General features: G+C 40.1%; 1 protein-coding gene across 1 annotated transcript in view; it reads left to right on the top strand.

Moving 5' to 3' along the window:
* The window catches only part of EIF2AK3 (eukaryotic translation initiation factor 2 alpha kinase 3), a 40,644-nt gene extending 17,095 nt beyond the window's left edge, over positions 1 to 23,549 (top strand). Inside the window, exons 3-17 of the mRNA XM_082759380.1 lie at positions 2,053 to 2,247; positions 4,214 to 4,344; positions 6,377 to 6,611; positions 6,806 to 6,968; positions 8,070 to 8,207; positions 8,727 to 8,849; positions 9,000 to 9,220; positions 9,562 to 9,674; positions 10,658 to 10,780; positions 11,993 to 12,142; positions 13,442 to 14,231; positions 18,612 to 18,779; positions 19,349 to 19,450; positions 21,193 to 21,255; positions 22,344 to 23,549. Of these exons, the coding sequence (XP_082615506.1) occupies positions 2,053 to 2,247; positions 4,214 to 4,344; positions 6,377 to 6,611; positions 6,806 to 6,968; positions 8,070 to 8,207; positions 8,727 to 8,849; positions 9,000 to 9,220; positions 9,562 to 9,674; positions 10,658 to 10,780; positions 11,993 to 12,142; positions 13,442 to 14,231; positions 18,612 to 18,779; positions 19,349 to 19,450; positions 21,193 to 21,255; positions 22,344 to 22,520 (2,892 nt within the window). The 3' untranslated portion in view covers positions 22,521 to 23,549. The remainder of the gene's footprint in view (positions 1 to 2,052; positions 2,248 to 4,213; positions 4,345 to 6,376; positions 6,612 to 6,805; positions 6,969 to 8,069; positions 8,208 to 8,726; positions 8,850 to 8,999; positions 9,221 to 9,561; positions 9,675 to 10,657; positions 10,781 to 11,992; positions 12,143 to 13,441; positions 14,232 to 18,611; positions 18,780 to 19,348; positions 19,451 to 21,192; positions 21,256 to 22,343) is intronic.
* Positions 23,550 to 23,803: the final 254 nt, after the last annotated feature.

Below are 23,803 nucleotides of genomic sequence, written 5' to 3'. Positions count from 1 at the left end.
GGCTCTGAGTTCTGGTTTGTAACTATTATGCATTTCTGAAAGAATATATTACAAAAAAACACTTTATCATAATTGCTCTGTGTTCAATGTTTTAACAAAATTCTCCAGCTTGGTCAAAGCTGCAAGTTTGGCGCCGACTTCTTCTGTTGTTGAACTGTTTTCCATGATCTGTATGTCTTTGTTCTGAAGATCACAAGGCTGCTCTTGAATGTGAACGTTTATGTAAACCTTGTTTGCTTTATTTTTCCACTAATCATGTGATTTCTACGAATGACCCTGTGCACAAATGTTTGCTTTTGTTTTATTTCTGGAAGTGTGTGTATAGAGCCATGTGTATGTAGGTGTATATCCTCTCCACCCCCACATGGGAGGCTGTGAGAGCTGTGATGCACAAGAAATGCTGCATTACAGTGTCTCTTCCAACATGTTTTGGCCTCTTTTGTTGTAAGGTAAATATCTGGGAAGGGAAGAAAACACTTCATTTAGCTTTGCAAAGAACTCAGGGGCTTGCTTTTGTTATCTCTTCAGTTACACGTTGTGATCCTGAGAAGTAATTTGTAACTGTCACTTGTCATGATGCTTTCCAAAACCAGAAAGTACTGGTCTTGGATCCTTAGGGACCCTAGATACAATCACCAGCATTATCAGGTAATTCACCTGAAGTTTCTCTCTGAATCACTTGTACCAAACAGTGTAGGAGAGATTAGTCATGACATGCACACACTTACAAGACCTGACTTTCTCTCCCTGTTTATGTGAATTTCAACTTTGGTAACCCTGTTTGCTCTTCTGTGACCCACTGCGAATAACAAGTTTCATCCTAGAGACTTTAATCATGCAGAAGATGTGGTTTCAGATCTTCACTTAAGAAGAAACCTTCTGGATCTTTTGTATGGCTGTGCACTACAACTATCTGCCTTGCAGTTTGGCAGTAATATGCTTTTTTGAAGTGACTAACACATATTTACTAGAACTAGAACTTAAATCCGGATCCCTTACACATTATAATTTAATGTAATTATGTTGTAAGGTACTGCCTGAATGGACAGAGGGTCTGAAAAACCGTTAACATCTTCCATGTTAATCCATATCCTCAAAAGCCAAGATCATATGGATTATAGTTTCTCACTGTACATGATGGACACAGCCACTGTGGCTCCACGGTATTAGTCCACGGTATTAGTTATGGTCTGTGATGCTGATAATGAGTTCCTTAATAAGTCCCTTAGTACTCATTGACAATGACTCATCCTTCCGAGTGAGGATCTCCTTGAAAAATCTGTGTAATGGATGAAACTGTATCCTGGTGAAAAGATCTTGACCTATTGTGCCTTTTAAGGAAAAGCCAGAGAGTATTAAAGGAAATGTATATAAACAAAATAAAAAAAAATCTGGGGAGGAGAAGTTTGATTGAACTGTCTGAAAAGGCAAAAATGAAATGTGAGCTCTGATGTCAGTGATAATTGCTCTGCCTACTTTAAAGGAGGATGGATATTCTGGTGTAGTCGTTAACTGCAAAAGAGTACACACACAGCCTCAGCTCTTATTTTAAAACAAAATTCAGTCTTCTGATTTGGAGAGAACGGTTGATTGTGTGTTTAGAAGTAAGTCAGCTGTGGTGAGGGGTGGAAAAAGGTGGAACTTCACATAAAATGCCACCGTCTTGAAACTTAGCACCATCACAAATAACGTGCAGTACTTGCTTACCAACTAGTGACTGTTCAGTCTCTTCAGGAATGTTTCTCCCTTTACATTTGCTGCAGTTTGGATTACCGTAGAGTCACAGAATGGTTTGGGTTGGAAGGGATCTTAAAGCCCATCCAATTCCAGCCCCCTGCCATGGGCAGGGACACCTCCCAGCAGCCCAGGCTGCCCAAAGCCCCATCCAGCCTGGCCTTGAACAGGAATACACAAGCATAAAGTAAGATGTTGGAATATAAAGTGCTGTGTATAAAGCACTCATACTGTACGTCATTTTGTATTTGACATCTGTATATGTTTTGTGAAAAATGTGTTTAGATGCTACCTAATGTTCTGTTGATTTTTTTTTAGGTATTTGGGAATAAGATGATAATTCCTTCCTTGGATGGGGACCTTTTCCAGTGGGATCGGGATCGAGAGAGCATGGAGGCAGTTCCTTTCACGGTGGAATCTCTTCTCGAGTCTTCCTACAAGCTGGGCGAGGATGTTGTCTTAGTTGGGGGAAAGTCCTTAACAAGCTATGGGCTGAGCTCATACACAGGGAAGGTAAGAGCCTGAAAAGTTGCCTTGTCGTTGTTTCTAGCACTGCGTTGCCAAAAGGTTGCTCTTAAGATTTAAACTTCACTATGGTTCTAGTGTACAGCTGCACAGCACAAAAAAATAGAAGCTGAATTTACTGGGAAACAAACGCAGCAGGCTGGAGTGGTGGTGATATGGCTCAGAGCATCACTGCAGTGTTGTCTTGTCTGTGAGCTTCTGCTCTGTCCCTTCTGCTTTAACACTTCCCCCTGGCTGGGCCGATGCAACTAACAGCTAACGCAGCACAAAATTAACCCAATAAAAAGTGAATGCTTTCCTGTTAGGTTAGCAAATTTAGTCAGCTCAGCCAGGGGTTGGGAGAGTGCCAGAACCAGCACAAAGGAACAGGGGGGTTGTAACTAGAGGTGAGTGAGGGGAAAAAGAAAGAAATAACCCTTTGCTGCTGAAATGGAAGACTTCAGCTTCATTTTATGTTTGTATCTAGCTCTGCCTGAAGTAGACTTTGCAGTTCAGCTTACTGAATATCAAAGAGTTTTAGATGATGCATGTTTTTTTAACACTTTTAGATTTTAATCTTTTCACAACTAACAAGTTGTATCTGGTTGAAAACAAGAAACATTCAACATACACGAGCACTTGAGGTTTGTAGTTGTTGCCAATAAGCATGCTCCCTCTTAGAAGTTCCCCTTAACTTCTGCATATGAGTTTAAAATTTAATTTGAAAACTACTTGCTATCTGACTGGTTCAGAAAGTATTTTCTTCTGAAATCCACTGATTAGTAGTTTTATGTTTTAAAAAAGCTAAAAGCACAGGAATTTATTACATTTGAGTTCTGGACTTTGTCCCTCTTTTCTTCCACCTTTTATGTCAAATATTATTAAAATGCTTGTAGACACTTTAAGTAGTGAAAAACAGACATTACTAAATCAGAAAAAGTGCATCTTTAAAATGGGTAAAAAGAAAAATGATGTTTTTTTAACTTTAAACTTCCAGTGTTTGCTTTCAACAAAATCAGTTTGTGCATTTTGATCAGATGTTGTCGTATAGAAGACTTTTATTGCGTTGTGTACAGTGATCACTAGTGATAAAGAGTCTAGATCCAAAGCAAGAGTTTATGAAATTATTTTGATTTTCACACTGATAGCAAAGGCACTGTACCAACAGACTGCTCTTCCCCACACTATTCAGGAAGTGGAAATTTCGGTTTTTGCTTTGATTCCAGGCTCACGCTTACAGTAGCAGAGGTGCTGCATACAGGAAATAGTGCCTTGTTGAGAGTTTGGGCAGTCTGTCTTTGTCAATTTGGCATCAGTTCAGATTTCCTGAAAGCGTGTCCAACTTTTTTCAATACACAAATGCCAATATAATCCAAACTCTGTTTGAGATTAGGACTATTGCAAGGTCTGCATGACTGTGAATTAATGAGGTTTTATCCTCATTTTATTAGCTGAAAGATAAAGTAGGATGGTTCTGCTGTATCGTATATAAATCAATAGTTCTTCATTTGAAGTTCATAATAGAGTTATGCTGAGGCAGATACGGAATGAAAACAGAATTATGCCAGGAGCCTACTTGTAGAAAACTTGTAGAAATTATCTATGTCCATAGACACAGTGGGAAAAGAGTTGCATTTTCTGTTAGAAGTAGAACACAAAGAATAGTCAAATAAATATCATTGTAAGTTATAATATATATATTTGAAGATATTCCGGCTGACTAAAGATGGTCCAAACGGTAATCTTCAAAAAGTTCTAGGAATTCTGTAGTTTTGAAGAACACTTATCTGTTAAACCAGACTCCTTGACATCCATCAGTCAGGTCAAGCATCTCTAACCAGAGCTCCAAATCCCCCTGCGAGCTGAAAGCATTTCATAGGAATTGTTAGCTTTGAATGTTCCTGTTTGTTACTTTTTTTTTATTGAAGTTCTACAGATTTCCAAGTATGTTTGAGTCTCTTGCCTTGTCCCTTAGGTGAAGTACATCTGCTCAACTATGGGCTGTCGCCAGTGGGATGACGATGAAGCAGACCAGGAAGACACACTCCTTTTACGCCGAACCCAGAAAACAGTCCGTGCTGTTGGACCACGCAGTGGCAATGAAAAGTAAGTGTGGTCATTGCTCAGAAACAGTCTGACAGAGATAAAGTCAAATCCTTAAAGCATTACATATAAAAAACTTGTTTTTATTCATTAGAATAGGAATTGCATAAGGGAATTTGGACTGTTAACCGAAGGAATGCAGCAGGCTCACTTAGCACCTAACCCCTTTGATCCTCGATGCTTTTGAAAAATCTCTTTATCTTCAGTGTTATGGATCATTAGGAAAAAATATTTGCATGAACTTATTCCCCCTAAATCAGATGAAAGTAACTTTATTGTCCTTGTATACCTCAAAAGAGTCTCACTGCTGTACTATGCATGGCAAATGCCACTTTGGTTTGTTCCAGCTGTTGACTGGTACAGCAGGAGATAGTTTATGAGCCTTCGGCAACTTACTGATTCACTTCAGTTCTTTACCTACTCATGGCAACCCTTGCTTTTTTATTATATTTGATGTATTCAGGTTTCTTTTTAAGGTGATTGAAAAAAAGACTAAAGACATTTTAAAAAGCCTTATTTCTTAAGTCTCCTTTAATTTTGTAACATAGATGTTCTGATCTTTGCAATCTGTAAGAAGTGGTTCAGTTTCTGTCTTCCCTAATGTTGTGACACAAGTTTTTATACGTTAATATTTTTATAAAAATAGACAAATTGGACAAAAAGACAACAAAACCCAACAACAAAAATCTCACCTTCCTTAAGTACAGGTTTAAAAGGCTGGTTACTATACATAGATAAAATAACTGCCCAGCCGTTCAGAGGAGGACTAGTCATTCTCTGTTCACCTGCTCCCTCTTCTGTTTGCAGCGGGATTTGACACGTTGTGTCTGTAGTCTCAGATAAGCTAATTAGAACTCAAGTAGATTAGCAGATGAGAAGTCTTAAAAGAGAGATCTTAGATTTTGTGATTCTTGGGGGCTGATGGTGGTGGGGAGAGATATGTCACAAAAACATGCTTTTCTTTCCTACACGTCTCTTGAAAACATACCATGATACTTTGTGTATCTGAATTCTTCTTCATTGTCAGAAATAGAGATGCTTTCCTGGTGAACAGTACTGCTGTGGAGTTTATAGGATAGCTCTATTTTCAATTCAAAGAAAGAAAATCTTTTAATAAACAAAGTTCAACTTATTATATAAAATATGCTTGACTTTTACCATAGTGGTGTGATTTTTTTTTTAAGGAGACATTTTGACTCCTGGTTGGTCCTAGGAAACTTCGGGCAGCCAAGCATATTGTTAAGAAGTATATTCCCCCTTGTTGCTGTTCAAGACACAAATTTACTGTTGCTTCCCCTCTGTATCTTTCTACAGCATTGGGCTGTATGGTGGAAATAAGAATTCATTATTTTCTTTTTGAGAATAATTCAGTTTCTGCCCTGATTTGTTGGTTTGTAAAAGTTAAAGAGCATTTGGCTGTGCAAGACAACTCTGTGTTCCTTATACAGTCATACTTGTTTGAGAGTATGTTAACCTGGGACACGAGCAATGCTGGTTTCATTGAAGTGCCTGTCAAAGAAATCCTCTGTTAAGTCTTGTGTGTGGGATTAAAAGAAAACAGCAACAAAAAAGTATCATCCTTCCACCAGCTCAAAAGCCATACATCTCAAAACATGCTTTATTAATGAAGCGTGTCTTTTGGAGAATGCTGCTTCCTAAATGCTTGTTGCTTTCATCAGCTATGTAACATTTTCTTACCTAAACAGACCTAGCTGTATTCCTCCATGTTTTTTTTAATTACCCTCTCCATATGCTAAACCTTTAATGCCATTGCCCCTACTTTCCCAGCTGTTTTCTCAACTCTACATCATGTTGGCAAAAAAGATTTCGCTGGTTTGTATTCTGGATATAGTTAGAGGATTAGTGCTTCCTCTCCTGGTAAACCTGTGATCATCTGGTAATCTGAGGATTTACTATGAACAAAATTTGTGGGACAAATTTATGTAATTCAGCATAAGAATCTTCCGATTGGAGGGGTTTGGGACTGACTTGGAGTATGCAATCAGTTTCTATGAAGTTTTTCTCTTTCTTTTAGGTGGAATTTCAGTGTTGGCCACTTTGAGCTGCACTACGTCCCAGATATAGAAAACAGAGCAGGATACATTGAGAGCAATTTTAAATTACATCTGAACAAAGAAGAAACAAAAATAATTTCAGATGTGGATGAGCAGGAGGCTATGATGAAAGATACAGTAATAAAAGTCTCAGTAGCTGACTGGAAGGTTATGGCTTTTAACAAACGAGGAGGACATCTGGAATGGGAATACCAGGTAGGGGAAAAGACATGGTATTAAATGTTAACACGTAGACACTTTACAGCATCATATATGATGTCTTCCATCTTGAGTTTTGGCTCTTTGAGCTGTTACATCTCTTACAAAAACTAAACCAAGGAATTTAAGCACACTGTTATAACATCTAGTTAATATAACATTAATTTTCCAGTTACCTCTCTCTTCTTCAGTTTTGCACTCCAATTGCTTCTGCGTGGCTGGTTAAAGATGGCAAGGTAATTCCGATCAGTCTGTTTGATGACACAAGTTACACCACGAACAATGAAGTGCTAGAAGATGAAGAGGACCTTGTGGAAGCTGCAAGAGGGGCCACAGAATCCAGTGTCTATTTGGGTGAGGCACAGTTCTGAGCACTTGGTTGTAAACATTATCCTTTTCTTTGAGCTTTCAGAAAAGCAGATCTTTCCGTGCTGGTAGAGCACCCTCAAGAGGAGCTATAACGTGTACAGTCTGATGCTCCATATAATGTAGACTGTTTATAAAGCCCCAAAATAGAGGCTTTACTAATGTATATATCCCAGAAAAACAACTCCCCTTGATTTAAAAAGCTTCAAAAGATAGATCTCTGTTCTCATCCCTTCCTAACCTGCTCTGGTCACCTTTACTTTTGTCACTTGAAGTCAGATTTCTGTGTACCCATCGTAGAAATCCTGTCAGTTACAGAAAGTAATGTTTACCTTCTGTAGAAGATAATGTGTACCAGAAGGTATGGCATAGCTTTGGCTCTGGTAGAATCCATTTCTATGACTGTTTGGCCTAAAGTGGTAGCTAAATGATGTTTTGGTTTTGGAAAAGGAAAATGAAAAACAGAGGGCCCTCTGACCCTCTATTTTGTCACATTCGTTTCTTCCTCTGCAGTGATTACAAGTAACTTACTATGAAGAAATTTCAGTTAAGTTTTCCTGTGACTGAGTTTTCATCCAGCTGTCAGTATTCATATGATGTGAATTCTGACAACTAGGAATAGTGTCCCCAGGTCCTTCCTCTCAGCTGTCTGTCTCTGGGAGGCAGATGTGCTTTGTTTTTTTTCTAAGCCCTTAGCATTTCTCTTTAAGTCTTTACACCTTTCCTGTTAGTGGTTACACAGATTTTTTTCTAGCCTTCCTGTTAACAGCTGTTGAAGAGTTCTGTGTACCAGCATGCAAGTGTAAGACGTTTGAAGGAAGCCTTACTTAAGCAAAGCCCAAGGTGCTTTATAACTCTTCAGAAATTGTGATATTTTTCTGAAGCCTCAGCTACACAGGTGTTCTAGTCTCTTGCATTTCCAGAGGAAAAAAGAGCATGTACTACTTGAATTCAGTCAGAGTCAGTATCTCAGATTCTCAGAATATAAAGTATTTTCCAAAATACTTTCAGCTGTACATCTTACCTGGATGATTTTACGCTGGGGATGAAGAAAGCTAAGTCTAATATGCTCTCTGATCTGTTACACAGGTATGTACAGAGGCCAGCTGTATCTTCAGTCATCAGTCAGAATTTCTGAAAAATTCCCAACTAACCCGAAGGCTCTGGGATCCAGGCATGATAATGCAATTATTCCCCTTCCCAAAATTAAATGGAAACCTTTAATCCGTAAGTAACAATCCAGAGTTTCTTGTATTGTCTTAGCTCTGAAAAGACAGAGCATATTTCTGATTTATATTATGTGTCAAACTAGTCTAATAGTTTCCGAACTAGTTGACAGCTAGAAACACCTTTGTGCTCTTAGTTCTTTATTCTTTTTAATTAGATGTTTAAATTGTAAATGACTTTCACTTTTTACCTTTTACTTCTGAATTTCATTGGGTCATTTTAAATGATGAAATGTTGGTCTTCTAAACCATTTTTTTTTCTATTAAAAGAGGAAGCTTGTTATTTTAGTGATGTGAATGAGTTAATTGGCTTGTCAAAAATAGTATTTTGGCTGGCAAATGGTGTTAAGTAATGGTTACCTTTTAACGATTACCTTGTGAATGTTTGTGTTAGTTTTCGTTGTTACCTACTGGTCCAACAATCTGGTATTTTCTAAGATAACTGGAGTTCTCATGAAATTCATCTATAAGTAGACTGATTTATAATAGTTCAGCTCAAAGTTGTCTCTTCTGTGCTTAGATTCTCCATCCAGGACTCCAGTGTTGGTGGGGTCTGACGAATTTGACAAGTGTCTGAGCAATGACAAGTATTCTCACGAAGAATACAGCAATGGAGCACTTTCAGTTCTACAGTATCCATACGGTAGGTGGAATTTTAAATTTTGAAGTGTTTCAAAACAAAACGTGTGAACAAAACCACCTGGTGTCTGTTGAACAAACCTATTAAAGAGAAGACAGTTCCCTTTATTTGTAGGCAACTGCAAAGCATGCCCTCTTTGTCTTTTATACACAGATAATGGATATTACTTACCCTACTACAAAAGAGAAAGAGGTAAACGGAGCACCCAGATCACCGTCAGATTTTTTGATGATATGAATTACAAGAACATTCGCAAAAAAGATCCTGTTCTTCTACTTCACTGGTGGAAGGAAATTGTTGGCACCATCATATTTTGCATTGTGGCCACAACTTTCATCGTACGCAAACTCTTCCATCCCCATCCTCACAGCAGAGTAAGTATTATTTTTTTGCTGAATCCTAAATACAGAAAGTAGTATTCTAGCCGTTTCTTTTGGTTTTGAGTCTGCACTGAGTGGTGTTAATAAGTTAATAACTTACAAGATAACATAGCCTAAATGTGTTATTTAATCTATCTGTGAAGGCTGTCAGCTGCAGCGTACAATTTACTTAACTGCTTCAGCAAACAAATTGCTTCAGCCATATCTGCTGTCTTCAGAGATGTTCACACTGGAATTATTTAATGCTATATCTAAGGGTACAAACTGGTCTCAAGTACTAGGGCTTGAACTGTTTTTTTTTTGTTGTTTGATCTTCTTTTGGTCACCCATGTTAGCTGCGGAAGGAATCTGAAACACAGTGCCAGACTGATAGTAAATATGAGCCTGCTTGCGGAGATGTTAAGGACACCAGCTGGAGTGATGTCAAGAACTCTGGATACGTATCCAGGTGAGCTCAGCTCAGTATGACATTTACGGAGTTTTTAATCAGTATGACATTTGATGCTGTCTGGAGAAAAGAGTTCACTAGCTCTTACCTGTCCTAGTCCTCAGACCCCTCGGGATAATCTGAAAGAATTCTGACACCCACATCAGTGGGAGACTGCTCTTTTGATTCGTCTAAGCAATCCCTGAGAGCCTATGTGGAACCTCTGCTTGGGAGTGTTGATCACCTATTTACTGCAGATATGTGAAATGGAGGATTGGATTTTAAGGTTCTTAACCTGTGTTCACTCCCTCTGATTCTGTGCTTGTGGAGTAAAATAGAGTTAAGGGAATTGTGAATGGAAACATGTTTTATATACTCTACAGAATAAGCAGAGTATATTTGGAACAAGCCTTTGTTGTTATTATGAAGTAGTTGAGACTTAAGAGTGTATAGGGGCATATCACTGGTATTTTGGAAAAAATGTGAATTTGTGTATTTGTAGCCCACTGAAAATAGGAACTGGAATATTTAAGATGAGGAGGAATAAGAAAGGTGAGATTTAAGAACTGTTTCAGAAGAGGTGCTTGGAAGGACTAGTAGCAAAATACTTAATAGGGGTTGAAGGCAAATCACAATTTAGAAAATACTTGGCTGTCACTGCCTAATTTGGGCAAAGGAGTTTAAGCTAAATATCCATGATCCAGTATACGGTGAACCTGATACTCTGAAACTTCTTCAGTTTGTCAGGTGCATGTGTAAAGGGTCTTGCCAAAGATAATCAGCACCTGTCTGTTTCATAAGTAGGTAACCATCTGATTGTCTCAGCGGATGGGTAAACAGAGGAAAAAAAGGAGGAAATGCTTGAAGTCATTCAGCCTGTATTGCCTGCACCAAAGTTATTTACACTTTCACAAATGATTTTTTTTAAACTATCCTTGCTAATGCATTTTTCTCCTTTATCGTCCATCCATTCTTCTCTGCCTTTCTCACACCTTTCCTCCCAGATACCTGACAGATTTTGAGCCAATTCAGTGTCTGGGTCGCGGAGGCTTTGGAGTTGTTTTTGAAGCCAGAAATAAAGTGGATGACTGCAACTATGCTATCAAGAGGATCCGTTTACCTAACAGGTACTGAATGAGTATGAGACAGCGAAAGTCATGAATGGTGGGATCCTGTGCTGAGCCATCTGCTCCTGAACTGATTTCCCAGATTCATCATGATGCTGTATGACATACTTTTTTAATGGGGGGCTGACTTAATTTTGGCATTGAGAATTTGGCACATGTACTTACAGCAGAAGGGTGACCTGCTTGCCTAAACTAGTAACATAGCAGGGCCCTTGTGAGGGTGCTGCAGCTACATGGGAACTCCTTTTAATTTCCTTGATGAATTGAGCCTTTGATAACAGCACTAGTTACTTGTAGCACTGTTAATTTGCTTTTCTCCTTCCTCTCCTTACCTTTCCTACTCCACCCTTTCTTTCTCCCTCTCTGGCCTTTTTGACTCCATTTGTCCATTTGTTTTGTTTTCTGGTCCCACAACCCCTACCTTTTCTTTCAGTCATAGGTGGTCAAGCCTTGCTGCTGAATTACCCTACACAGAACTTGCAGCACTTCCTTTTAGTGGGAGATGGGAGACACTGCTGCTGGAAATCTCAAGTTAGAACAGCAACAGGCAGGCCAGTAGAGGGAGGGGGTAAAGCAATGAAATCTAGAATTCCTAATTTTTGAATGTGTTAAAGAAGTGTGATTATTTAAGATTAAGGGTTTTGGTTGGAGATTTAAGGTATCCTGAATTATTTTCCAAGCATATCTAAATCCAATAAATAAAACCATCAGAATTCATTTGATGGAGTTACGCTCCTATGAAGAGAGTTTATGTACTTCAGTAGATAGCAGGCTACCTATTTTCCTATCTGTAGAATGGAGATAGTCTTCATGTTTTGCCAATTAAAAAAGAAACACTAAGCTATTTCTGTCTGTCTTTTGTGCCAGTGTCTTCTACATCCCTGTAGAATATTGCTATTTAGTGGACTTTTCTGCCCTTGTAAATAGTTGAGAACAAGATGAACCTTTTCTTCTGAGTTTTGCTGCCTGTAACTACTTGAAAAGGTGTGACTAAATGCTTAACCATTATGAGCACATACTGCTTCCCTGTGCTCCTAACCTGAAGGAGTTCCTCTGAGGAATTTTAAACAGATGTCTTTTCATGTGAAGAGCAATATTACTAGCCTGGCTTATACTGGGCTACCTTTGTTTAAACTTCCTTTTGCAGAAATTTCTATGCTGTGTTGCTGCTTTATGAGACCGTCTCTGTTTTTCTTTTCACCCAAATCCTAGGGAGCTGGCTCGTGAAAAGGTGATGCGGGAAGTCAAGGCGTTAGCTAAACTCGAGCATCCAGGTATTGTTCGGTATTTCAACGCCTGGCTGGAAGCTCCACCTGAGAGATGGCAGGAAAAGATGGATGAACAGTGGTTGAAAGATGAAAGGTAACTTGTGGGTTTTCTTACTAAGTTGAATTTGAGGTTGTAGACCAACAGAACAGGGGAACTGGTGGATGATCCAGGATGATGCAGTGACTATGTAAGAAAGAAATTGTGTTGTTAACTTAATCTGTTAAATTCTCAGTTTAACAAGGTACAAATATCACATTTCTGCATGGCATTGATCAGCTTTTGGGTCCTCTGTTGTGTTAAGGTCCTTCTTTCAGCTTAGATCTTGTAATTCTTAAGTTAACTTCTGTAATCAGGGCTTTTAGGAATGCCCTGGTACAGTGATTTGGTTTTAAACCTGGGCATCTCTGTCCTCCTCTTTGTTTTGGTTTCGATAGCTCTGATTCAGTACTTCGGTAGTTCAATTAAAGTTTTGGCACAAATTCGTGACGGATGATCAGACTGATTCATAAAGCTTGTTAGAAGTAGGCTAAAAATGAAAAATTAGGTAAAAGACATAGAGGGTGTTAGGAATAAGGAAAAAGTGGGTGTACGTTAGCAACATTTAAAGGTGGCAAGGGAAGAATGAGGCCTCATATTCCTCTGATCCACTATTTAGCAGTCTTGTAATAACACCTTAACATGCCTAACAATTTTTAGAATACAGTGACTTTTATATCTCAGGCATCAAATTAACATTTCACAGCTGTAATTCTTCCAGAGGACTTTAAATAGTCATTGCAATGCATGCTCTAAAGGGATGAGTTTTCTCAAGCTAAAGATGAGCCTGACTGCATGCTAGAAATGTAGGCAGTAGAGTTTGCTGATTTTTTTTTTTACTTTTTTTCTGATCGCCGCCCCCATTCCCTGTTCCCCTGTGCTGCTCAGGGGGAGGACGTAGAAGAGGGTGGGTAGAGGGAAGATGTTTTTAGTTTGCTTTCAGTTTTTCACAGCTTGTTAGTAATAGGTAATATATTATATTAATCTCCCTCTTTTGTGTCTCTTTTGCCTGTGACAGTAATTAGTGAGTGATCTCCCTGTCCTTATTTCAACACTTGAGCCCTTTCTGTTGTATTTTCTCCCCCTTTTCCTTTGAGGAGGGGGAACGAGAGAGCAGTTGTGGTGGAGCTCAGCTGCCCAGCTGAGTAAAACCACCACAATGAGGAGATGTTGTGCCCACTAAGAAAAGTGGGTGCCATATCCTGGTTATTAGTGATTCCCATACATGGGTAGTTATTTACTGTTACAGTGCAATGCTCTTTTTTTCGGTATGTGTTTAAATTTGGTCTTCTGAAAATACATTTCTAGCAGGATGAAGCTCTGTAATTCTGATTTCTTGATTTGTTTTTTTTCTAGCACTGATTGGCCTCTCAGTTCTCCCAGTCCAATGGATGTCCCATCATTTAAGATCAGAACAGAGCCGTTTTCTACAAAGGACCACATTGAAGTTATTGCCACTTCATCAGAGAGGGGACAGTCTTTTTCCACGGGAATACCGTGTGGTCAGTCTGATTCGTCTGAAAGTGAGTTCTCTCCTCTGGAATTTTATGCTACAGACAACAGGGACTTGCAGCAGTCAGAAGACCCACTCTTAAACCTTCAGGACAGCGTCCTTACAGGCTGCGATGTAGAAGACAGCACTATCAACAGTAATGAGTTGGGTCACTCCACGTTGGGTCACCCCTTGGAAATCTGTCCTCTGCCTGTCCCTGTTGTACACCTGAGAGAAGGGACCTCCTCTTCCATTGTCTTTGAAGATTCAGGTTGTGGAAATGCTTCTAGTAAGGAAGATAAAATTGACGTTTCACAAGATGAAAATCTTTCTGAGGATAAGCCAACAAGTACAAAGGAACCCGGTAACAAGAAATCAGCTTCAGGAAGTCCCCTCTCTGTTTCTCCACCAAGGCCAACAAGTTTAAGCCTGGACCTTTCTAAAAATACTGTGGAAAAAGTCAAGCCCACCTCTCCAAAGGTGTATCTTTACATCCAAATGCAGCTCTGCAGAAAAGAGAACCTTAAAGACTGGATGAGCAGGAGATGTATGATAGAGGAGAGGGAGAGGACAGAGTGTCTGCAGATATTTCTGCAGATAGCTGAAGCGGTTGACTTCCTGCACAGTAAAGGATTAATGCACAGGGATCTCAAGGTTTGTATTCAGAGGGCACTATAGGAAATGCTTTTGTTATCTATTGAACTATTGAAGTTTTCTAATGAACTTTCCACATTCTGCTTTTAACTAGTTGTCTCACTGGCTGTGTCTGTATACAGATATTTCCTAGTTCACTGCTGTGAGATTGTCTTTGGAGCTATCGTAACTTGAATGTTCTGTGCCCAAACTGCCAAACAAAAGTCTCTAGTACTGTAAAATTCCTGAAACACGTGGACTGACTCCATCCACTGTGTAGCTGTGTCAAGTTCTGCTGTAAAGTGACAGATGAGGAGTGTGTGGGTACAAGTAACTTTTGGGTGTGTACTGGAGTAGTACAGCACTGGAAACAAACCACACTAAGGATGAGGTGGGAAGGGACCCCTAGGGGCCATCTGGTACCACCCCTGCCCCAGCAGGACCGCCCCAAGCTGGGGGCTCAGCCCCACATCCAGGCAGCTCCTGGAGCCCCCCGGGAGGAGCCCCCCAGGCTCTGGGCAGCCCCTGCCAGGCTCCATCCGTGCCTGGGGCTCAGAGGGAGCTCCTGGGCTCCAGGCTGTGCCCAGTGCCTCTCGGCCTGACCCCGGGCACCATGACAAGGGCCTGGCCCCTGTTCCCTGCAGCCTCCCCTCAGGGGTTTAGGGACACGGATGGGACCCCCTGAGCCTCCCTTCTCCAAGCTCTCCCAGTCTCTCCTCACAGGAGAATCCTGCCAAGATAGCTGGCTACTTAGCAGTGATCTCAGAATCGGTGTTTCAAAAGCTGAGTTAATGTCTGGGTAATAATTTGGGGTTGTAGTGCTCCAGGAAGTAAACTGATCGTTCGTTACTGCACTCAAAGGCTGTCTTACAGCAAGACTTCTTGTACCTGGCACAGGTCAGTGGCAGTGCTTTTATGGCATTTTTAGGTCAGGAACTGTATGCAGGTTCACTCATTGCTCAGTGGTGTGGCTCAGAAACAAAACAGAAAAAGCTATTTTGAATTTTTTTCTGCCTTTTGAAATGAAACAATGCTGCTATTCTTCTTTCTGAACAGCAGCAGCGTTACCCCTGGTTAGGGACAATAAAAGTCAAATATTGCTGCTCCAGGATTGAAATGCAGGCTGCTCTGGACTCAGATTCTGAGTCAGAGCTGGCTGTTACAGCAGCTTTCTGAAGGATTCATAACCTTTGAATGTCTGATAACACCCAGCCTGGTAAGACTGGAAGGCAGCAGAGGTTGTTACCCCTGATGTTGCAGATAACTGAAGTCAGGAGTAACTTTTTGTGCCTTTTTCATTTTGCTTCTGATACTGTGTTACTACCTAACCTTGCTGGAGCTTTTAGCACTGGAAGTGTCAGCATTTGTTACCAGATGCCAGAATTTGATTAGAGAGCCTGGATGAAGTTAGTCTTATTCCTGTAAGCTGCGAGAAATGGAGTCCTTTGCTTTTGCTGAATGGTGGAGAGGCAGCTCCTGTTCCCCTGCGCTTGTTTGAGGAGGCATCGATACAGTGGAGTGAGTTCTGAAACGATTACAGCTGTTTTTGTAGCTCCTCAGATGGTAATCATCTGACATCACTAGAAACAAAGGATAAGATGCCATCTCAGACAAGGTGGTAACAGGGGATTCAAATGAGGTAACACAAAAGTAAGTCAAAGTTGGAGAAACTCATAAAACTCATGAACCTATTTGAGTATTTTCTTTCCCCATCAGCATTAAGCAGTTACCTTAAGCCAATTATCTAAGAAATCTTTAGTGTTGAAGAAAGTGACCAAAGAAGTAGTTTAATCCCTGTATTAATGTGTTGCTAGACATGTTAATCAGTAACATTTCTTAACAATACTTGCAGTTGGAACACTGCAGACTCTTTGAGAACACTGTTCAGTAAAGCTTACGTAGGTCATTGTAAAGCTGTTTCACCCTTAATTGATGTGTAGAGTCCTGTTGGGACATCTGAAAAGTTCAATGGAGGCATAAAAAACTTGAAAAGACTCCTTGAGCAAACAACTTCGGTGCTTCAGAAAACCTGCCCTGCGTGTCTAACGTAATGCTTGGATCCTGGAAGTGCAGTTGGGTGTTCGTTGTTCACTTGGTCAAAACAGCAGCCGCGTTTATCGCTGTCTGCAGTTCTCAGAAGCTTCTTGAGACACTTCTTGTAATTTGTCCAAGAGATTGGTTGTGCAACCCCAGCTTTGTGTCAGTGCTAATGCAGGAATAATCTGCACAGCTGTTTTGCTTCTGCTAATAGTTAGCTCTGTGTAGCAGAGACCTGGAAAATACTTCAAATATTAACAGTGTACATTGAAGTACATTAAGTAGGCTCCTACTACTGAGAGAGATTGTCGAGACAAGATGGCAGTTCAAGCAGGCAAGTGGATAAATCACAATTCCAGTTCTTTTGAAGAAAACAGAGTACAGAAACAGAAGTCTGTCTGTCCAGTGAATGTATTGCTACTCCCAGATTAAGCTCTTGGCCATGCTTTAACAGCTCAAAATCAACAGTGGGTCCTGCCAAATAGGGTGTCACAGAGCTGACAGAATAGTCTTAGGCATGTTTTGCAGCATTAATTGAATGAAAGTCTTCCAGATGTAGCTTATTCACGTTTGTGAAAAAAGGTGGGAGTTCTTGCTCTGACTGCAGAATCTGAAAAGAAATTTCTTTGTAGAGGTGGCAAGATAACTAGAGAGTGGCTGTATTCTTCTCACTGAATGCCAAATTGTGGGTATTTCCCTTAAATGTCCTCTTTCAGAATGTGGTCTCTTTTTGCTGGCAGTTTCCAATAATAGCCCGTTTGCCTTAATTTGTAGAAACTATATGCCTGGCCATTCAGAGATCTGTTTTCAGCCAGGGAAGCATAAGAATATGCTTACAGGGCGGCAGCTTTTGTGCACTGAAGGAGCTGTGACTGCAAAGGGCAGGACACCGATCACTGGAAAACACAGCGGGAGATAAGACCTGGCTCAGATGGCAGTTCTAGAGGCAGGATGTGGGTACTGTGGAAATAACATGTTGTATCTAACTGCTTGGTTATCACCAAGCTCTCTGGGTGTTTCAGTGGCTTGGGGAAACAAGAAGCCTTTTCTTCTGTCTTCTTCCTTGCACGGAGTGGGTTTGTTTTTAACTGAGGAAGTCGGATGGACTTTGAAACAGGTCAGCTTTGTAGTCCTCTAGTCGGGCAGAGAAATATTGCCCTGTGTCTGCCTGCCTTCTCCTGTTCCAGGAGTTGTGCCAACAAAGCTTGGAGCAGGCTCTCCCAGCCTTGAAGGTGCAGGAGCAGTGAGAAGAGCCTGCCCAGCACCACCTGCTGCTTTTTCCACACATAGCTTTCCCTGTCCATAACCCTGAAGTGCTGCTGCTTCCCCCTGGCAGGAGCAGTCTGTTATTTTCCCAGAATCGTGTCTGTCTCTTTCTGTGAGCCAGGTGGAGCAGTCAGCTTTCAAAGAAGTAATTGCTCATTTGGCGTGTGTTGTGTCATCATTTAACTCTGGGGGCGGTGAGGCACTGAACAGGCTGCCCAGAGGAGCTGTGGCTGCCCCATCCCTGGAGGTGCTCAAGGCCAGGCTGGATGGGGCTTTGAGCAGCCTGGTCTGGTGGGAGGTGTCCCTGCCCATGGCCAGGGGCTGGAGCTGGATGGGCTTTAAGGTCCCTTCCAACCCAAACCGTTCAGTGATCCTATGATCAGCCAGAATGCAAAGCTCTGGAAGAGACGATCTGAGATGGGTACCATTAGCAAGTGAGGCACCCCTGTTTGTTGTGTTTTTTTTTTTTTTTCCAGTTCTGATTTCTTTTATCAGTAGGTTAAAAGCAAGACAAGGCAAATCGTTGCTGTTGTTGCTCTTGTGAAGTACTTAAGCTTCAAATAATGAATTAATTCTGTTACACAAATGGTTATTCGTGCAATTAAGTTAAGCAGTACCAGCTGAAAAGCACACCTTGTTCCTGGACTTCCAGCCTATCTGTAAGATGATAACCAGCATGTAACACATCGTCTTAATACTGCAAATGAGTTCAGCACTTAGAGATTGGAATAAAAAAATAAGTCAGAACTCTAGCACATGATGTGAATTTGCCATGTGTTTGGAAAGTCGGATAACTTATCGGTGCTGCTCCCCACAGCTGTTGACTTTTCTGCATGTTACTCATTAGATCTGTAGTCCCTCTACTGGAAGACAAGAAATGAGCAGCCTGGGCTTCCAGAAGGGAGCCTGGTTAATGCAGGGGTAATTCTCTTTTCCTGCATGGCTGGGATTCTTAGCTGGTTCTGCTCCTGTGATGTTTAAGGGGCATTTTAGCCTTGACAGCATGAATTATATGAATATCTACCAAGTGCTTGTTGTACCTAGCAGAACACATTCTTGTTTATAACTTATTTTCTTTTCTCCTGTTTGTTTTCTCAGCCTTCCAATATATTTTTCACAATGGACGACGTAGTAAAGGTTGGGGATTTCGGACTGGTAACTGCAATGGATCAAGATGAGGAGGAGGAGTCGGTACTCACCCCCATGCCAGCTTATGCCAGGCACACAGGACAAGTAGGGACCAAACTCTACATGAGTCCAGAACAGGTTTGTGCTCTGTACTCTGAAGCTATTTCTAGCACCACCTGGGAGACACCTGAATTTGGGAGTTCAAAGATCAGGCACTCCTTCTAGAAAGTTGTTGCTATTGAGATATTTACATTATTTTTCATCAAAAAAGAGCTTTGAGCTAAACTGAATTTCAAAATTAGTACTTTTAACATACGTATATATAAAACCATATGTAATAAGACATACATATATGTAATTTTTATATATACTAGAAAATAGTGTCTGATTTCTATTTGATGGGTTGATTTATGTTGCTCTTAACATATTAAGAAGATAACTGTAATATTCAAGTTAGTTAACGATGCACTATTGTACATAATGTTTAAGTTGAAACATTTTGGCTTGCAGATGGGTCTGATGATCAGGAGCTTGCTCAGCCATACTCATTTGATAGTTTCATGTGCCCAGAGGCTGTTACAGTACCTGTCCTGTCTTCAGCTCTGCTGAGTTAGTCACTTCCCTGTGTTGAAAGGGGCTGATTACCTCGTATGTAATTCCATACAGTGATTAGATTGACTGACCTGACCTTAATTCTGAATTTCCAGATCTGTGGGAACACCTATTCGCACAAGGTGGATATCTTTTCTTTGGGACTGATTCTCTTTGAGCTGCTTTACCCTTTCAGTACACAGATGGAGAGAGTCAAGGTACGTATGGTACCACACCAAGGATTATCTTCAGTTTGGTCATTTCTTTAAAAGAGCTGTTTGCTCTGTGAAACACTTGCAAGCTGTTCTTCACAGCTTTGAAACAGTGTTGGAACTAGGAACACAGTATCTTTATCAGCCTTATACATACCCCTGAATCACTGGAAATGAATTGCAGTTTTCCTAATCTGTGCAGTGAGATTGAGGCTGTAACTTTTTTTACAAAGCTCCTCTGTTATCTCAAGTAAGAGAAACTATTGAATTAGGATATTCAAGATCTCAAATGGCAAAGGTTGTAACTTCAAACCTACCGGCTCATTTTTTATTCAAGAATTGGAGTCATGCTCTGTGTTTTTATGACTTCTTCTTTTTGCATCTCCAGAGCTTTTTTACCCAAGACATTGAAAATTTATTCCTTTTCTGATATTGTCTTAGTGGTAAGTCTAGCTCATTGCTCATCTTAAAGCAGTCTTCCCAATAACAAATGACTTTTATTGGATTAAATATGAATTTGGAAGGTTTCACTTCCTTGCTGTTAAAATGCATGTGAAGAAGATTGCCCTAACTTGCCTCAATTTTCAATTTTTGATAAAAAGAACCTCCAGCCATTTCTTGTCAGCCCTGGAGGTTACAGTCCTGGAGATTAGCTTCTTTAATAGTTGCTTCCAAGTTGTTACACTGAAGCTTTTCCTTGGCATCAGCCAAGTTTTACTGCTGTTAACTGAAGCGAAGAATGCTCTGCCTGCCCAGGGAGCCCAGCAAATCCTTGCAGTCTGGGACAAAGGGCTGAAAAACCCCCAGAGGAGGAATGCGAGACCTGCCTCTGTCTCAGACTGTCAGCAGTTAAGTCTCTGGCAGTGCAGTTTATTTCCAGATTAGATGTTGAGAACAGATCACTAAATGCAGAGTGACTTGGTAAAGGAAAGAAGTGTTTTGAAATAGCTTGCCATAAAACTCATTTCTCTTGAACAGGAGTTTGACTGTTGCCCATCACTATTAACTGATCAGTTTGTACTTTCAGTGAGTAATAGTGGATTTAATTTAACGTCAGAGTTCATATATTTGTGCTCAAAATTGTGCAGAAGGAGATCTTCATTAAAATAAGAGCTAAATACTGCCCTTCTGCACTAACAAGATGCTGAAGTAGGTCATGGGTTTCTGGAAATCACAATTTCAATTCATGAGGCAGCCAGGCTGCAGATATTTTGTGGCTCAGTGTGGAGAAAATCCTGTCACTAGATGGAGCCAACGTGCTGCCTAAGCAAGAAGGACTGACTGACGGGGATTAGCTACATTGCAAGGACACAGAAATACGCAACTTCTTTCAAAATTGCTGATAAATGTTGGTCCGTAAATATTAAGCAAACACTCTGCTTACATTATTAAGGCAGATCCAGTCATTTCGTGAGTTTTAATACTGGTGTAGGTGATCTTGGGGGTTACAGATGCTGCAGAGTACTTTATTGAGCCAGAACAGAAACTACTAATGTATTTGGATGATTTAAAGCTGCAGAGATCACAATTCTTGTAACATGACAATTTATGTAATGTGATTTCAGGTTCAGGCTGTAAGCAGCAATTTGCCTGGTTAGGTGAGAGTTAACCACTAAAGCAAGACCTGTAAACAAAGTTTTTCTCCATCAGGCTGATTTGTTTTCAGAAGTGGCATATTTTTCAACAATAATAACTATGTTGAAGAATGATATTTTGGAAAATTAACATTTTTCTTATCATTTTTGCAGACCCTGAGTGATGTTAGAAACTTGAACTTTCCACCGCTGTTCATTCAGAAGTATGCACAAGAAGTAAGTATGTCTCATGCTAGTAATTGTAGCTTTTTTCTTTGCTTTCCAACTGTTTTGCAAGTAAAAATAGAAGGGGAAAAACACCAAAACACCAGCTTTTGTTTAAGACACATTTCTCTGCCTGTGAACTTCACTGTTTTCCAAAATTCTAACATTATAGAACACTATAGTAGTGTGGATGCTGATGCTTCTGTCACAAAGTATATCTCCAGTAATATACAGTATTACTTGTTTTCTTTTCTTGCTTGATGTTACTCCTGTTGCATACATCTTGCCATGAGTTCTTGCAACAAATCCATATTCACAAAGAGAAGGTGCAGAGTTCTAGGCAGAAAGTGGAGATATCACAGTAGCATCATGGCTGTATGGGATTTAGCTCCAGGAACTGGATCCTCGAGTAGGAAACCAAATTAATCAAATCCTTGAAATGATACGGTTTCAGATAAAAAGAGGAGGTGATGTACAAAACCTCTCCAGTGGAAAGCTGAAGTGCTTTTGTGTTTTCTTGGTAGCTTCACACCACTAGCTAAATGAGACGAGCCTTTTTTCCTTTACAGCTGCAGGCTGTCCGGAGGAATTCAATATGCTGTGCTCAGCTAGAACAGGACATTTTGTTCTCTACTCTGAAAGATGCTTTGTTAAGTAATTCTGACTTTAAGACAGATTTTCCAGCTACCTGTAAATTTAAAGGAAACCTTCTAACTCACCATGAAAAATTACTTGCGTGGCTTTAAATGCGGTGGCTTAAGCATAAAGCTGAACACTACTCATGAGTTACATTTCATTTGCTTTAAAATCCTTATGATTCCAAATAATGTAAAGGCTGTATAACTATTGAATCTTGGGTCAGATTTGATTTGCCAAATAGATTGTAGTCCTTGATAGTGGAGGCAATTTAAGGAATGCACAGTGATATGTTTTCAAACATTTAATGTGTTTCTAATTACTGTGCCAACATACTAATACCCAAATTACTTAGAAAGCAACTGGGAACGCTTCCTAGTTGTTCATACAGACAGCTGAAGTCAGAACATTAAATAAGGGTGAATTTATGAATTGAAACACACACATCTCATGTTTTCTTCCAGTACACCATGGTGAAGGACATGCTCTCTCCAAGTCCCACTGAAAGACCAGAGGCTGCAGCAATCATAGAGAATCCTGTATTTGAAGACTTGGAACTCCCAGCAAAACCAGTGCTTAGGCAGAGGTCACGGACAATGAGTTTATCAGGAAATAAGCATTCGAGACAACCAAGCAAATAATTATCCTCAGGATCACTTCTTCCACTCAGCAGGTTTTAAAGGGATTGTTCAGCAAAAGGATCCTATGATGCAGAATGTCTATCTTGGAAACGTTTACTTAACTTTTTTTGCCATGATTAATGTTCAAGACATGTTGGACAGATTTTTGTTTACTTTGACAGCCAACAAAAGCCAGTAACCACACTTCTCACATTCCATTTTTCTTACCTTAACTCTCCTAGGTGGATGGGTCCAGCTACTGTGCTTACCAATGTTGTACTCCATTATCTTTTGGGGCGGGTTTTGTGTATTTTGTTTTTTTTGAAGCTTGTAAATGTCAGCTTGCTGGGTAAGTGAGAGATCTGTAACATGTAAATAGAATTAAAATACTGTATTTTTATATAGCAAATTACAGTCTCTAAGCCTAGTGAGTGTATATCTGAATCACTTGCTCTTCAGTGAAATGAAGATGATTTTGGAGGAAAAAAAAAATGACTCCATTTTTGTCCCTGGTGGGTAAACTGGGAATCTGCACTATTTTTAAAGCAAAAAAAAATAAATGACCACAGCTGTACATACTGTCACTTTCCATAGCCAGTCATTAGAGGAAATTTTTCTCATGTTTCTGCACTATAGTAGGTCTTAGGGAATGCATTTTATACAGATAAACCTGTAGGGAAGGAAAAGGAGCTTTTAGCCATTAAAAGAGGGCTTATAGGCAATGGTTGGAAGAGCCATAGTAAAAATTATGTACAAAAATGTTGTGATTCTGCCAATTTAAACCTAATGAAGTCATACGTGTCGTATGTAATCTTGTAGATTTGTACTTTTAAAAAAATCAACTGGTAGGCACTTGTGTAATCTGCTAATTTAACTGCCTAATGCCATGCTTTTATTTCTCATTGTAAATATGTTAAATTTTATTTATAAAATACGGAATCAATCCATTTGGGTTGGTGGTGTACAGAATGCACTTGCTATAATTGTTGAGTGCATTAATTATTGTGACTTCTTTCAAGTCTAAATGATTTAATAAACTTTTTATTTAAAAAAACAGTGGTTGCTTCTGTTGAAAACCTGCATTGTGCCTGCTGTAGGTGGCAGCCTCGTGCAGTTGGAATAGGGACAGGCTCTTGGTTTCTGTAACTGCCTTTGCTTTCCTGTCCTGTACTTGTCACAGTGCATGATGCAAAGATGTATGTGGTGCTTGGAAGTGAGATGGTGACAGGAGAAGGGAACTGAGTTGTCCTAAACCTCCGTTTAGGTGTGGATTATGGAGTCCTGGAGATAATCTCTCAAGTGCT

This window comes from Aythya marila (genome assembly GCF_965140915.1).
Source record: "Aythya marila genome assembly, chromosome: 4".
NCBI lineage: Eukaryota > Metazoa > Chordata > Aves > Anseriformes > Anatidae > Aythya > Aythya marila.
Note: the sequence above shows the minus strand (reverse complement) of the source record. Positions and strands in the feature narration are given on the sequence as shown.